Source organism: Lacerta agilis, chromosome 1 (genome assembly GCF_009819535.1).
Source record: "Lacerta agilis isolate rLacAgi1 chromosome 1, rLacAgi1.pri, whole genome shotgun sequence".
Lineage (NCBI taxonomy): Eukaryota > Metazoa > Chordata > Lepidosauria > Squamata > Lacertidae > Lacerta > Lacerta agilis.
In genome coordinates, this window is record NC_046312.1 from 55585120 (window position 1) to 55601494 (window position 16375).

The window sequence follows — 16375 nt, forward strand, 5'->3', positions numbered from 1 at the left end:
GTGCTACTGGAAAGAATTTCCTATTTTGTTTCCTATTTTGTTTCGACTATGGAGAAAATAAGTCTAAAAGTTTCCTCCTCCTTCCCAAGTAATAAAAGGAATGCCTACAGTGTGATCCTAAGTGGGTCTAGTTGGAAGTGTAGGTAGAATTTCAATTTGCAGCACAATTCCATACATGTCTACTCAGAAGTAGGTCCCATTGACTTCAGTGGGGCTTACTCCCAGGTAAGTGTGTGTGGGAGTGTCTCCACACTGAACAAGGAATGGTGCTCCATTTATAACTAGCTTTTATTTGTTTAATTTCTTCTTCCAAGATAATGAGGAGGCAATATGAACAGATAGCTTGATAAATATATTTGGTAGCTTTAGATATATGTCATTGGAAAAACCAGTGTTGGTCATTCCTTACACTCCCAAACACGTCAGCTGCTGCCTTGTGCAAGTCCTCTTCCTGCTCATATTGTCTGTGTTGCTGTCAAAGGCTTCGTAGACTTAGGGTCCAATGATGTATTTTGGGCTCTTGAAATACTGTTATCATCTCCATTTAATGCCAATAGGAATTTAAAATGAACAACAGCAAGTAGTCAGTCATGGGTAGAGATTTTCCTGTTTCTGCTATTTCTGTTCACATAAGTTAGCAAGCAATTGTGGACAGAGTTCATTCAGTTTCGAATTATACATAAATGCAAATGTCCATGCAAATGAGATTTTGCCTTCAAAACCTTGGAACATTGCCAGAGCACTCTTTAGTATTGCAAAGGCTGGGCATACTTAATTTACACATGCAATGATAATAAGCGTGTTTTGCCCCAGAGACACCGCTGAGAATCCTGTCAACAGAACCTTTCAGAAGAAATGAAGCCTTGGGCTTTCTAAGCCATGTTTTTGTTAACTGCAATTAATGTTTACTCACTCACTGTTGTTCAGTGGTAAACATTTAATCTTTGGAAGCTCTGTTTTTCAGGTGTCTCCAGTGACCCATGGGAATTAATTGTAGGACTGATTCCGAAATAATAATAATAATAATAATAATAATAATAATAATAATAATAATATTTATACCCCACCCATCTGGCTGGGTTTCCCCAGCCACTCTGGGTGGCTCCCAACAGAATATTAAAAACACAATAAAAGATCAAACATTAAAAACTTCCCTAAACAGGGCTGCCTTCAGATGTCTTCTAAAAGTCAGGTAGTTGTTTATTTCCTTGATATCAGAGTAAACACAATGTGGGCAGATCCTATGGACACACATGCTTGGATTACTCGGTGGTAGTTGTGTAACTGCAACATGCAGCTTTGAGGAACATTCAGAAGTACAAATCAAAACGCTCCTTTTAATGACAGCATTCCCTTTTTCATATTTTTGTAATGTTTCATTGAAGAACGTATGCACTGAGACCTTTAGGGCCCAGTAAACAAGAAGGCAGTAAACATAATCAAAACAAAATAAAATAAAAAATTCTTTCCAGTAGCACCTTAGAGACCAACTAAGTTTGTTCTTGGTATGAGCTTTCGTGTGCATGCACACTTCTTCAGATACAGTATGAGATACAGTGTGCATGCACACGAAGGCTCATACCAAGAACAAACTTAGTTGGTCTCTAAGGTGCTACTGGAAAGAATTTTTTATTTTATTTTGTTTTGACTATGGCAGACCAACACGGCTACCCACCTGTAGCAGTAAACATAGGTAAATTTGAAGGAGTTTTCCGCACAGTAGTAGTAGTGGATTTCTGCCGAGGGAGGTTACTCTTGTACTTTTTCTGTTGCTCTGTTTCTTGAGTTGTTTGTTCCTACTGTGCATTTGCAGTTGCTCCTGGATGCTGGAGCCCACGTCGAAGGCTCTGCTGTGAACAGTGGAGAGGACAACTATGCAGAGACCCCACTCCAGCTGGCTTCAGCAGCAGGCAAGTCTGAGCAAGCGTTGCATTTTCACTCCCCAGAAGCAGGAATTTGCTCTCTTAATGCGCAGTAGGTGTCAAAACACATAAAAGTGGGAAGAAGTAATGTTTTCAAAACTGCCAAATGCATCTGTTCCCGCACCCTTCAATATTTTTAAACTGACAGCTGCTGTCATGCAATTGCTGACTGAGCATTCTGTGTGCACAGTAGGGCACTGGAATGATGTGTAAGTTGCGCCATGTGTACAAGGCTGTGTGTGGCCCAAGTGGAGGCATGTCCACCCGGTCTTCTTTTTCCTATTTCAGGGGGAATGGTCATAGGTATCTGCTGTACAAATGCACAAAGTTGTATACTTGTTTCCTAGACTGAACATTCTCTTGTACACTCAGTGAGGCGTGTCCCACCCTGTGTACAGTATTCTCTGCTCATGATATGTGAACTGGCCATATGTGTGTTCTTTTATACCTGGATTGTTTCTCAGCAGTGTGTCATTTACTGTACAGCATTTTAATGTGTGGTGTGTACACATAAGTAACTCATTTTCTCTCTATGAATGAATACATAAATCAGATGGTTTCTATACAGTGTAGTATATCCTTTGAAAATACCAATAAAGGTAAAATGGTTTGTCTTTCTAGGCAATTATGAGCTAGTCAGCTTGCTGCTGAGCCGGGGAGCAGACCCCCTTCTAAGCATGCTGGAAGCCAATGGGATGTCCTCATCGCTTCACGAGGACATGAATTGCTTTAGCCACGCCGCTGCACATGGACACAGGTAAACCTCATGGACAGGTACTCGTTTGCAGACATTGATGCTTAAAATGCCAGGTTAACAGCAATAGACTGCACTTCAAAATTGTCGTACACTATCTCCCTTCTCCCTCCAGCAATATGGGTATAACAAGACCAGGGGCATTTTGCAGGGCTGGCATAACCCACACTCTCTTAGCCACTGCTCTGCCCCGTTCAATATAGGCATAATAAGGATGAACTACATTGGCATTGACTGTCAAGGACTGGGCAGAGGAGGAACGGTGGAGACCGCCTCCCCATCCTGACCCTTCCAGGGAGGAGGAAAACAGAATAGATTTACGACAGGGGTTTGAGGGAGGTAGCAGCTTAGAGGCAGATGAGGGGGGGGGGAGTTGGGAAATCATGGGAGAGCCAGAACAACACCCAGCTGACATGTTGTCATTAGAAAGAGTTCCAGCCCCTCCATCTCCCAGAACCCAGAGAGCCTTGAAAGTAGGAGAGCAAAGAGCTCAGAGACAGAGGTCACGTAGCAGGACCCATAGAGGAGATGATGAGAATGACGAATGAGGAAGTGGGAGACGAAGGGTGGAGATTCACTCAGGACAACGCCATTATCCAAGAGGCTGGGTTCAATAGCCTCTCTCTGTACCACACAAATTTACACGACAGTCATGCCAACTGTTAGTGGTTGATCTAAATTACTGCTTTCCTCTGTTCTCTCTGCGCACAAGCTGGGCACATGACGTTTTCTGTATGACTACACAGGGCACAAATTTATCTCTCCTGTATGCTCTCCTTGTGCATTTTTTTCCAGAAAGAAGCAACAGATAGTGAAATTTTCTGCTGCTTTTCCCTAGTGAAGAAGTAATTGCCGCTCCACAGTTCAGGTACCCATGATTGTAGCATAGGTGTGATTGGGGGAGTGAACTCAAAAGCAAAAGATAGCAGCAGAGACAGGAGCTCATGGTCTTTCTAACTTAGGACTTATGTCATACAAAAATGTTGTTTTCTTCTGTGTTTGTAAACTTTTTAAAAAATTACTCTGTTAATGTCAATGTCAGGATGCTGTCAGAGAACAGTGGAAAGCAGTAATTTAGATCAACCACTAACAGTTGGCATGGCTGTCGTGTAAATTTGTGTGGTACAGTGGAATGTGGACCTGCTGAGCTATGAAGCTCATGGGGTGGCTGTAGATTGTTATGATGGTAAAGGAAGATGAACCCATGTAAGCTCACTCATCTCTCATGCCCCACCCTCCACATCCCATGTTTAACGAACACAGGATCTGAACACCTGAAGAGAACCCGTTGGAATACCACACCCAACCGCAAATAGCATCTCTCGTTTTCCTTTATTGCAGAAATGTTCTGCGCAAGCTCTTGACCCAGCCGCAGCAGTCCAAGGGAGATGTCCTCTCGCTGGAAGAGATTTTAGCAGAGGGCGTGGACAGTGACACCTCCAGCCAAGGAAGCTCCAACGAGGGCCAGGTTAAGCTGTGCAAAGCCAGGATGAAGGCTTTGCAAGAGGCCATGTACTACAGTGCTGAGCATGGCTACGTCGACATCACAATGGAGCTCAGAACGCTTGGTAAGGGGAGCTCATTTCCGGACACGTTGCTTCAAGAATAACAAGGCCTGTGATTTTAAGAAATGGGAGCATTCCCACTCTCTCTGTCTATAAACATTATTTATTTCTATTACCTGTACATCTTATATAATGGACGGGATTCAACCACTGAGTCCCATCAGCAGAAGCCCTGAACAATGACCTCTGTTTATGGGTGGGGTGCCCCCCTCTTGTCCTCTCCCAAAATTGGATCTGAGGGGTAGGGAGGACCTCTGAAACATCATGTGATGGATCACTCTTTCTGGCAAGCCAAAATGCTTGCACCACTGGAACGATTGGAAGAGTGCAGCAGCGTTGAATTCCTCTAAATATGTTTCTAGAATACATTACATAAAACTTTAATAAGTCAGCGCCTGCATGAAAGCTTACGTTCTAAAAGGCAAGACAACTAAAGTAATGGAGAGAGGAAATATTTGCATTTCCGTGTTTATCCACATTTTATTTATTTATTATAGTGTTTCTGAAGTAGAAAGAGGGCCTTACTTTTGGAGTAGCACATGAGAATTGCAAAGTAACAGAATGTTGCCCTGTGATTTCTCAACTTTTAACATTTGTTTGCACATTCTAAAAGCAGAGCAAATAAATAAATACAGATATCCAAGATTTTTTTGAAATCGTTTCACATCTGTTCCTAATTTGATCCATGCCAAAGAACTCACTGTGTTTGTTGTAAACATCTAGTTGCAGCAATGATCAATTTTAGAAACAATGGGTAGGCAACCTAAGGTCCGGGGGCTGGATCCGGCCCAATCGCCTTCTAAATCAGGTCCGCGGATGGTCCGAATCAGCGTGTTTTTACATGAGTAGAACATGCCCTTTTATTTAAAATGCATCTCTGGGTTATTCGTGGGGCCTGCCTGGTGTTTTTGCATTAGTAGAATGTGTGCTTTTATTTAAAATGCATCTCTGGGTTATTTGGGGGGCATAGGAATTTGTTCAAAAAAAATTTCTTCAAAATATAGTCTAGCCCCCCACAAGGTCTGAGGGACAGTGGACCGGCCCCCTGCTGAAAAAGTTTGCTGACCCCTGGCATAGGAAAAATAATCTGGGAAAGCTGAATACCTATTTGTATTGCATTGAATAAATATTGAAGCTCCAGCAACCTGTCTCTGTTATGAGAAATATATAATTGCTGAATAATAAACTGAACTTCAGTGATCAGATAAACGTCTGGCAGTAAATAAATAAGGAAGCTGTCTTTGGCATTAATACAACCTTCCTGAAATCAGGGTTGTTCACAATTTCTTAGCCACAGATCTATAAATGCGTATGTGCTACAAAGTAAATACTTAAAACTTCAGGATAGCTCTATTCTTTAAGCTGAATTACCATCTCCTCATAAGAGCTCATAGAAGCATGACTTGTCCTGTCAAAAACACTGCAACTTTTTATTTTTTATTTTTTCTGAATTACAACCAGCTGAAGAATTCTGGACTGACCAAAGGCAGAGAAAGGCCATGATTCTATAGTTAAAAGTTTGTTGTTGTTGTTCAGTCGTGTCCTACTCTTTGTGACCCCATGGACCAGAGCATGCCAGGCACGCCTGTCTTTCACTGCCTCCCGCAGTTTGGTCACTCATGTTGGTAGCCTCAAGAATACCGTCCAACCATCTCGTCTTCTGTCATCCCCTTCTCCTTGTGCCCTCAATCTTTCCCAGCATCAGGGTCTTTTCCAGGGAGTCTTCTCTTCTCATGAGGTGACCAAAGTATTGGAGCCTCAGCTTCAGGATCTGTCCTTCCAGTGAGCACTCAGGGCTGATTTCCTTCAGAATGGATCTCTGCCTTGTCGTGGCGAAGGGGCTCGAATAACTCAGAGAAACTATGAGCTACGCCATGCAGGGCCACCAAAGATGGACAGGTCATAGTGGAGAGTTTTGACTAAATGTGATCCACCTGGAGAAGGAAGTGGCAAGCCACTCCAGTACCCTTGCCAAGAAAACTCCATGGACAAAGACAACAGGCATAGTTAAAATAGTTATGTAGAATATGTCAATTTCTCACCCCTCCATAACTAACCACATATGCCAAAATTTATTCTTCCACACAACTCTTATAGCAGTGGGAGTCCTGCCTTGCTTTGCATTTAGTCATTATAATGACAAAGAAAAAAAGTGCAAGTGTGGTAATATCCTTAAGCAGACTGGTTTCATAGAAACATGGAATTGTAGAGCTGGAAGGGACCACAAGGGTCATCTAGTTCAACCCCCTGCAATGCAGGAATATTTTGCCCAGCGTGGGGCTCAAACCCACAACCCTGAGATTAAGAGTCTCAAGTTCTGCTAAATGATCTATGTTAGAACTTACATATCTGCAGGTTTTCCACTTGTGCTCGTCATATAAAACCAAAGCCATACAGTGGTTTATTTAAGTGTTTATTACAGGTTGGTGAATAGAGAAGCTAATGGTTTTTAGCGCATCTCACCAGTAATGTGTGGTGTGACTTGCTTGCATGAGTTTGCAACAGGGCCGGGCCCATCCACGAGGCAAGTTGAGGCAGCCACCTCGGGTGGCGGAATCCAAGGGTTCCAGCAAGATTTCTTGCTTGCTTAGGAGGAAAATTGAGAGATGGGTGTATCTATGTGTGTATCTGTGTATAGAAACTTCTTGTCTCTTGCATGGCTGGAACATAGCCTATTGTACAAATTTGCATCCATTGCACTCCCCACTTCTGGTACACCACTTTGCTTGTGGCCTGTTGGAGGTTGTCCATGAAGGAATGTGGTCTTCAGGCTGAAAAAGGTTCCCTGCCTCTAGAGGTCTGGTGGACAGTGTGGAAATTAATCTTCCAATCTATTCTGACCACATACATGGAAGTTGCTAACATTATCATAGCAGTGGCACTGTGAGAGCAACTTTGGGTCAATGACTATATACATGGAGGTGGCACAGAAAGAGAACCTTCGTCCTTTCAGATTCTGTGATTCTGTTGTGGATCTTGTCTTTCTAAAAGCAAACTCCCACTTCATACACCCACATTCAGAGTCTTTAATCCTTTCATTATCAGATGCTGGGGTCAATTGTGCAATGACTGGGTTGTCTCCAACTAAGTCCAACTAAGAGTAAAGCTATTGAAATTAAGAGACATTTAGTCATGTATATTAACTTCAGTGTTTCTGCTCTGAGTAGGACTAGTTTTATATACAACCCACTATGTCTTATCATACCTTGTAAGTAAATTCCCCAGAGACATCTGGTTAGAATATTGAGAAGAATCATTGGTTTGATTAAGCAAAAAGAAGAAGAAGAAGAAGTGTATATTTCCTGCCTTTTCTTTTGCTGCCATCAATTCAGAGCTTTCTCCATGGTAAAATAATCATTTTTGCTTTTTAATGAATGGCCACAGGAATCCCATGGAAGCTCCACGTGTGGATTGAGTCACTCCAAACAACTTTTTATCAGTCTCGTTACTCAGTAGTGCAGAATCTTCTACGGGAATTCGTCACCATTAAGGAAGAAGACTACAATGAAGAGCTGGTTAATGATGGACTGCAGCTGATGTTTGAAATCCTCAGAACCAGCAAAGTAATCAGTTTCAAAACTATATTCAGATATGCATTGTTTGTCTCAAGAAAATCCTTGGCTCCTTCCAAGGGCTCTGTAGTTTGCTTGGGCAGAGTCAGTGATGTGTGAGGATCCCAGTTAGTTCTGGAAGCAGGGGGCGATACCATGCTGTGTTTACTTGAGCCTGATTAACACAGTTTTGCCAGGGATCAAACGTAAAAGTTTTCAACAAAGTCTCCATTCAAGCCGAGACCCTCATTCTAATAGTAATTGAGATATCTGTAGAGTTTGCTCTCAAAGGATTTCGTGAAAACACACACACACACACAAAATTTAGCTAAAATACTTTTATTCTGCCTTTCTGCCACACAGTTGCATACATGGAAATTTAAATGCATGTAATTTGCAAAGATCTAAATAGTCACATTGCATAGAACTAGATAGACAGTTCAAAAGGATAATACAGGCCCTAGTCTTACTCCAGCTCAAGCAGTTCGCAACTAGTTGCAAAAATCACCCTTCCAGCTACGGAATCACATCCCTTTATACACCAGAAAAGACATCTAGCTCACATGGTGGGGTCCAGATTTGTATTTTTCTTAGCAAAGAGAGATTCCAATAAGAATGGATTTAAAATTAGCTCGTTTGAATCTTACACTTTGCAGAGAGCTGAATTTTAACTCCTTGTCCTTCATATTCCTCTATATACTGTAAGGGGGCAGCAAGCAAAATGGGCAGCTTTTATCTGTCTGAGATTGGTCTTTACAGAGCTGTAATGATCTCCATTCATTCTTATTCACAGAATGAGTCTATCAACCAGCAACTTGCCTCTATCTTCGCTCACTGCTATGGAAGCAGCCCCATCCCTGGCATCCCTGAAATCAGAAAGACACTCCCAGCACGCCTGGGTAAGATGGTCACCAGCAGTGATTTTGAGGGTATTGTTTTTGACTTTGTAGCTGTGAAACCTTGCTAAACCATTTCCTCCTTCTCTTCTTCTCCTGCACAGATCCTCACTTTTTAAATAACAAAGATATGTCCGATGTTACTTTTCTAGTGGAAGGGAAACTGTTTTATGCACACAAAGTTCTCCTGGTGACTGCTTCAAACAGGTGAGATACTTAGGAAGTGGCACACGAAACCTTTGCAGAGTCATTCCAAGATCAAGAAAGATGAATGGTTGAGTTGCTTACTCAAAGAAGTAATCCCTATTTTAGTTTTTCACAATTCCAAGCAGTCATTTCTTTGAATATGGATGCAAGGAAGCATCGCTGTCTTGGCAGCTGTGTTATTAGTCTGTGTATCTATCACATCCAATCTACACTTTTATATGAACCATTCTTCAGCTTTTATTGATAAACAGGATTATATATGGTAAGTAGCAGGCATGGGAAACCTGCGGCCTGTGGGTCTCATTAGACCCAACATGGCTTCAGATTTTGCCACAACCAGAACCGGCTGCTCATTACCTGTTGTCAGGTGCAGGGCAAGTAAAATACTGATGGAAAGGAACAACCTCAGGAAGGTTAAACTGTGCTCCTGATTGTTTCTTGGAGAACATGACTGGCATTAAACTGCTTTAAAATTTGACACCAAATGCAAGCCCCACTGGGATCGGTTTCAATTTGGAAGTTTAGATCAGGGCTCTAGAGACAAACGCAACCCCCATTAGGACCGTCTGTACTTGGATGCAGTCAGCTGATTGACAAGTATTTTGCGTTTCACTTTAACCTGACTTGGATGAGATCATATATTCGCCAAAACCAGGCTTTGAGGGACAAGAAGGGTGCATGCAATCCCATGGCCTGTTCCTGGCCGGGACTCAGGTTAAATCTTAATCAGTCCTTCATAACTTATTGCATATACCAAGAGCTAGACAAAAAATGGTTCTACCTACATATTTTTAATTCTGCCTCTCATGTAGATGTTTCTATCAGGAAAAGTGTCATTGAAACTATAGGCCCCTTTTCACTTCACATATAGAAAAATAATCTAAGCAAATGCAGCTTGAAAGGATCTTTCTGAAATCTTTCCTCTGTTTTCACAGATTTAAGACACTGATGACCAATAAAACTGAACAAGACAGTCAAGGCAGCAAGACTGTAGAAATTAGTGATATGAAGTACAATATCTTCAAGGTATGTATTTAAGAATGATCTGCACTGTTACCCTTTTCAAATGCTAAAATTTAGTATGATTCAGAGACATCATGGTCTTAAAAGTTTCAGGCTTAAGGGACCTGTCATTCAAAAGAATTAACAATTTTGGCTGAAGAATCGGCTTTTGCTTATGTTCAAAAGAAGAACCCAATATAAATGAACTCTAAAATTCATTCATCAAACTGAGATCTACCCAAAATTCATTTGTCCAGACAAACGCTTTGACCCATTCCCGATTACTTGTTGATGTGGACTAAGTAACTTGTGAATCAGAGATTGCTGAAATGCTCAGCAGCAGTTTTCATGTCATGGTGTCACTTTTTGCATTGGTGATGAATTGCTATTAACCATGTCCAAGATCATCTAATTCACACATTATTTTTGTCCAAGACAGCAAATGTATACGGAGAGAACTGGGACTTCTAGCACAGCTCAAAACTCTACTTGTGTAAACAGTCACCAAAATCTGGAAGTTAGGCATAATTTTTATGCCATGTTAAGCTTTGTTGTTGTTCAGTCGTTCAGTCGTGTCCGACTCTTCATGACCCCATGGACCAGAGCACGCCAGGCATGCCTATCCTTCACTGCCTCTCGCAGTTTGGCCAAACTCATGTTAGTAGCTTCGAGCATGTTAAGCTAGCTAGGTCTTAATAGAGTCAGAAAATGTGCAGCCTTTGTGTTGAATCTGTTTAATGGTCAAAAGGTTAAAAAGATTGGAATATTTAACTTTTACTCTCTTTTTCAAACATCTGCAAACCTTAATGTCCAGTAGGTCATGAAAAGGGAGAGTTGGCATTGGCATATAAACAAAAATATACACCACTGAAATCCAGCACTCAGGAGCAATTCCCACTTTCCAGATCTGTTTTTAAAGATCTACAGGAAAATGTGTTGGAGCTGGAAAACTGAAAGCCCAAAAGTAACATTCTGTAGAACTGACACAAGGATCCGTTTATTTGCGCTCTTTCCTCAGCCATCAATCACATTTTTTTGTGCTTTGGCTATATAGGAAAAATCCAATTGCAGCTCAGTTTGCAAAGTGGAGACATTCTGTATTTTAATCTTGAGCTGAGCTGTAATTGCTATGTTTGCATCCAGACTTTGCTGGCCAGACCGGTCCATCACCAAACTTGAATAGTAAAGAGCTTACACGGAAATTAATATTGCATATTGCACTTGCTTTAATTTATAATCGCCGAAAGTTTCTGTATTGGGAGCCAAGTTGCTGTGTGACAGTTTCCCAAGGCAAACCTGTGAGTTCGTATTTCTCACTGCTTTGGCTGTGTTCCTGTTTCAGATGCTGATGCAATATTTATATTATGGAGGAACAGAATCTATGGAAATTCCTACTGCTGATATTTTAGAGGTGAGAGCATTTCTTACTATCCCTTTCGGTCTGTTGCAGTGGTTCTCAAAGGGTGAGGCAGGAGAGAATGGCAAGTGTGGCAGGAAGATTCAGGGACAATTACAGAAACATTTAAACATTTCAGTATAGTATAGTATAGTATAGTATAGTATAGTATAGTATAGTATAGTATAGTATAGTATAATCAATTCCCCCCCCCCCAGAATATGGATAGGTATCTTTTTAAAATGAGAGCAAGAGCATCAAGTGATACTGACGGTCGAATAAAGAATAAAGAAAGAAAGATAACTGAGGACAATCCTGGTTGCCATTTATAATTATATTTTGTGAATGATTCATGTTCTTATGTAGCTGCATTGTTTTATACTTTCTGGGTGCCCTATGATCATGTTATAAAATAGTCATGCTCTATGTTACAAATCCAGCACTTCTAGGAGTTGTTTCTTTACGTTTTCCAATGCATTTCTGGTCAATAAGAAATTTGGCGTGGCGTGAGCAAATATTTATTCTGAAAGTGTGGCCCAGATGGGGAAAAAAAAGCTTGAGAACCACTGGTCTGTTGTCATCTTGTGCTGGTTCAGGATTATTTATTTATTTATTTATATGCCATTAAAGCATAAACACACTTCAAAGCAGTTTGCATTAAAAAGATACAATAAAAGCCTTCAAAAGTTAAAAACAATTTAAAAGGGAAAGGGTTAAAAACAAGCATTGTGGAAGGATGAACTCTTAATTGCCTGCATAGGACTGGCGGAATAGAAAAGTTAATATCAATAACATTGAGGACGTGTATCTATACCACAAAATTGGTGCTTTGCAGGCACACTGCGCTGTTTGGCAAGTGATTTCCTAAGAGTTTAGAATGAGTGTCCATGTGATATAATCTGAAACCAAAAGAGCACATACTGTATCTGCTTAATAATAATAATAATAATAATAATAATAATAGGATGAGGAAAAGTGATACTCTGTTTGAGGACAGATAGTCCACTTTGTGGCTCAGTGACTGGAAATGGGGAGTCCATAGACTAGTTGATCTGTGCATTTATGTAGAAAACTAATAGTACAAGGTTCAAGTTAGGTGGAAGTTCATATCTGTCAATTTAACATATGGGGCCAGCTAGATTAAAATCTACAACCAGGTTGTTATAATTTACAGTGAATAATACCCAAAAAACCAAGGTCACGTACAACAATAAGCAAAACACACACAAAGTAACTGGCTGATCAATTAGTCTCAATATAGCATCATTTTACATATAAACGGTATGATATAGAACTAGAAACCAATATACATAGATGCAAACGTTCTACCGAAATCGATGACATTAAATGTCAGCACGTCTCGCACAACCCACATAATTCAGATAAAAGTTCCAAGGTACAAAGGTTTTATATAGCCTCGCCAGTCCGCAACATAGTCTTGCCAGTTCCCCACACACCCTGGGTTAGATGCTCCACAGTTTTGGAATCTGGGGAGCATTATGTCTGCCGTTTCATTTCTTTCAATCTGTATCGGCTGCTTACTTCTTATCCTGGTGTTTTAAATTGTTATTTTTAAAGGCTCGTCCATGTTTCCACCCCTATCTTATTGCCCCGTTTGTGAGATTCGCTGAAACAAAGCACAGTTTAGAAGAGCATCCAACAAATAAAAGCGATGTGATGCGCAGGTGCGAAAACTCAAAATGTGATCATATTGCATCACAGCATGAGTAGGGAGAGTTCATTATGGAAGAAAACGGCACAGACATGCCATGACACACACGTGTTGCAGCAGGTCTAGACTAGTTTAGGATTGCTCCATGCTGCTTTATCCTGTATTGTTCGCTTTGAGGTCAAGGCTGTTCACTTTTAACTTTTCTACAGTACCAGTGTACACAAGAGCCTGAACTGGAAATAAAAAAATAACAACAGTATGACAAAAATAGGCAAGTGATTGCAATTTGCAACAGGGAAACAAAAGAGAAAGGGGGAAGAGGAAAAAGGGGCAGCAACAGTGAAATGTGGGGTAAATACAGCTTTACATACTTAAAACCCTTTAATGCTCAGGGGAGGATCGAAGGCTAATGGGAAGGGTGAGATTTAAAGAAGGGATTTGAAGGAGATATAATACTACACGCACCTTTAGGAAGGGTGTATGGCATAATGGGTAGAGTCACAACAGAGTGCAATAGACCTTTGGGAGGCTGAGACTGGCTCAGTTTAAGGAGCAGAGATTGTGAGGGAATCGAGCAATTGGGTTTTAAGAAGGAGGCCTCACACTGCCTAAGCGATGGGTGTGAGGAATGAGTTTGGCGGCAACATTTTTAGACTGAGAAACTACGGTATGATTGGGGGGGGGGGAGAAAATGGCAGTCATCGCAGACACAGGTGAATGGCCAGAGCATAGCAGAATTTAAGCTGACCAGAATGAGAGAAGTTGGAGGGCTTTTGGGGAGAAGTGACACAGCTGCGTAACCAACGCAAAGGAGAGGGACGTCCCAAGATAAAGCCAAGGCTGCCTACGTGGTCAGGAGGAAAGGTTGCCGAGAGATATGGAGAGTAATCAAGGAGAATTAGCCCTGGCAGGAAAGATAAGGAGTTCAGCCTGATACACATGGAATTTGAAACAGCGATTAAACATTCAAGTTACTGGACAGGGAGATGGAGGGGGAGAGGTGTGGGGTATACAGTTACAGTTCCCTATAACTTTGGAGAGCTTAAACCTGATCCAGCTGTTCAGGTACACACATAGTAGGCCTTCAGTACTTCACATAACTGGACCACCTCATAATATGTGTGGGGATTACTTGTCAAGAGTGGACTCCTCGGTGAATTTTTCCATCCGCACAGAATGCTGAGAGCCATTGTATGCAATACCTAAAATAGATGGCTGAATTCTGGATTTTACCGCTGTGCAGCACATAGCCGCGCAATCGTTTTTTAAAGTGTTCCTCCCATAGAAAGCTCTGCACACAGTAAAACTGGTACATCCAGGGAGAGAGCTGAACTAAACTTCTTAATGCCCTGGTTTCCTACATGCATTGCATTTTTTTTTTTGTTCAGTCTAAAGTGGTACAGCCATAGTATGCTGCCCAAACACTCTTACATCTTAGTCAGTGTTATCTGCGGACTTAAGGTCCATATTGGATTAACTGGCACATCTCCCTGACATTTTTCTCTCTCTAATAGACAAGAGAAATTATGACAGGAGCATTTTCAGGCAAGTTAACCCTCCTGCAATCCAAAGCCGGATTCTACCATCTGTAGAGCTGAACATTTTGATTAAGGCTTTGAGAGATGCTTCCTGACCCATTAATGCTGTAGCTCACAAATAAGGAAAAGCACCAATTACACAGCTCTGTTTTGCAAGGAAGTTGGAAGGCTGTGCAAAAACAAAACAAGTTTGGGTTTTGCTTCCTTGGTGTGCACAGCTTCCCTTGTCAATCACCCGTTGTCATCTTCAATGACTTCTCTTTCATCCTCACTAGCTGCTCTCGGCTGCCAGCCTATTCCAGTTGGACGGCCTCCAGAGACACTGTGAAATACTTTGCGCCCAAACCATCAGCACCGAAAGCTGTGTCAACATCTATAAATATGCCAAGGTAAAGGACAAGTCCTCTTCCATTCAGGCTCAATAAGATTTGCAAGTGCTTTCAGGTGCAATGAACGTAAGAATAGCCCTGCTTGATCAGAGCAAGGAGTAATCTAGTTTTGCTCCTTGTTTCAATCAGTGGCTGGCCAGCTTTGCTTTTGGAGAAGTCCAGAAGGACACAACGGCCACAGTTCACCACTTCTTGCTTGTCCACAACAATATTGTATGCTGTATTCGAATTATGTTGACTGAGCAATCCCAAACAAGATGCTCCTCTACATAGAAAAACATAAAGCACTTAGGGTGGTATTTGATTAAATAATAAAATGAGCAAAATGACTTCCCACTTGTACCTGCTCCACCCACCATGTTCCCCCCCCCATCTGTTCCTCTAGAGCAGATTTGGGGGTGGCATGGGGTACACATAGAGGAAGGAGAGAAGTGAAGTCCCATTGCACAAGCAGGGGAGTTGTTGCGTTGGCTCAGTTATTTAGTTAAATGCCACCCACGGAAAACTGGGGTGTCAGTTATATCATGTTGTGGAGAAAGTTTCTAGCAGTCCATCTTCTAAGCTCCCATTTGCAGTGTGAAGTGGTGCAGTTAAGGCACAGACTTGCCACTTTGCTGCTTGGAGAAAAGGAGAGAAAAGGCAGTGTTGTTGTAATGATGCACACGTTATCATCATCAGCAAATAGTCTTAACAAGTTAGAGTCAATTAACTGTTAGACCAATGTAGGATTTATGAACAAGGCCTATCTTTGTGTGGCAGGATTCATATCCCACAAGCAGCTCCGTGGCTTGTAGATGCTCAACAGATGTTTTCAATCAACACTGCATCTTCCTTCTAGGGAAAGTGTCACTTGTTTAATTTCTGCACACCATTAGTAAAAGCACCAGAATCATGTTAAGAAACAGGTAGTAACTCCAGCATGAACCGGGGAGTGTGATGCAGGTGTTGCATCATGGTGACACAAGTGCCTAGGCCTGGTATATCCAACACCACAACCATTGTTTCAAATATTTATTGCTTCTTCATTGGAACTTTCATTTCTATGAACTGGGGAAAAGGTAGACTTTCTGACACCCATATTATATGTTTAAGGATGCTGTGGAAGGGAAACACCAGAAACAGACTCCTCCATCATACATACTTTTTATCAAGAAATATAATCAGAACGTTTTTCTACTGATGAGGTGGCAGCCCAGTAGATTATAAATCATCTTTCCCAACACAGCAGCAGGGTACCTTAGAGAAGCTCTTGTGTGTTTTATTAAACGTCCACTTTTTTAAGGCTCATCGTATATGCACAGAATTTCTTTGACTGCTAATACCATGTGCCATCTGGTACTGCTCATTATGCTGTCATGGTGTGCCACATGGATTGCACCCTCACATAACAAAACAGGTATCATCTTGGCTATTTCACTGACCAGCTGCTCTTTTCCTTTAAGAGTTACTTGACTTTGGCTCAACAAGCAGCAGGCGATCACAA

At 41.5% G+C, this 16375-nt stretch overlaps 1 protein-coding gene across 2 annotated transcripts in view; it reads left to right on the top strand.

Moving 5' to 3' along the window:
* The window catches only part of ABTB2 (ankyrin repeat and BTB domain containing 2), a 155687-nt gene that overhangs the window by 138315 nt on the left and 997 nt on the right, over window positions 1-16375 (top strand). For both annotated transcript variants that reach the window (XM_033149935.1, XM_033149944.1), the window contains exons 8-16: window positions 1814-1910; window positions 2544-2679; window positions 4018-4244; window positions 7626-7804; window positions 8586-8691; window positions 8793-8895; window positions 9831-9921; window positions 11240-11308; window positions 14779-14892. In XM_033149935.1, the coding sequence (XP_033005826.1) occupies window positions 1814-1910; window positions 2544-2679; window positions 4018-4244; window positions 7626-7804; window positions 8586-8691; window positions 8793-8895; window positions 9831-9921; window positions 11240-11308; window positions 14779-14892 (1122 nt within the window). The remainder of the gene's footprint in view (window positions 1-1813; window positions 1911-2543; window positions 2680-4017; window positions 4245-7625; window positions 7805-8585; window positions 8692-8792; window positions 8896-9830; window positions 9922-11239; window positions 11309-14778; window positions 14893-16375) is intronic.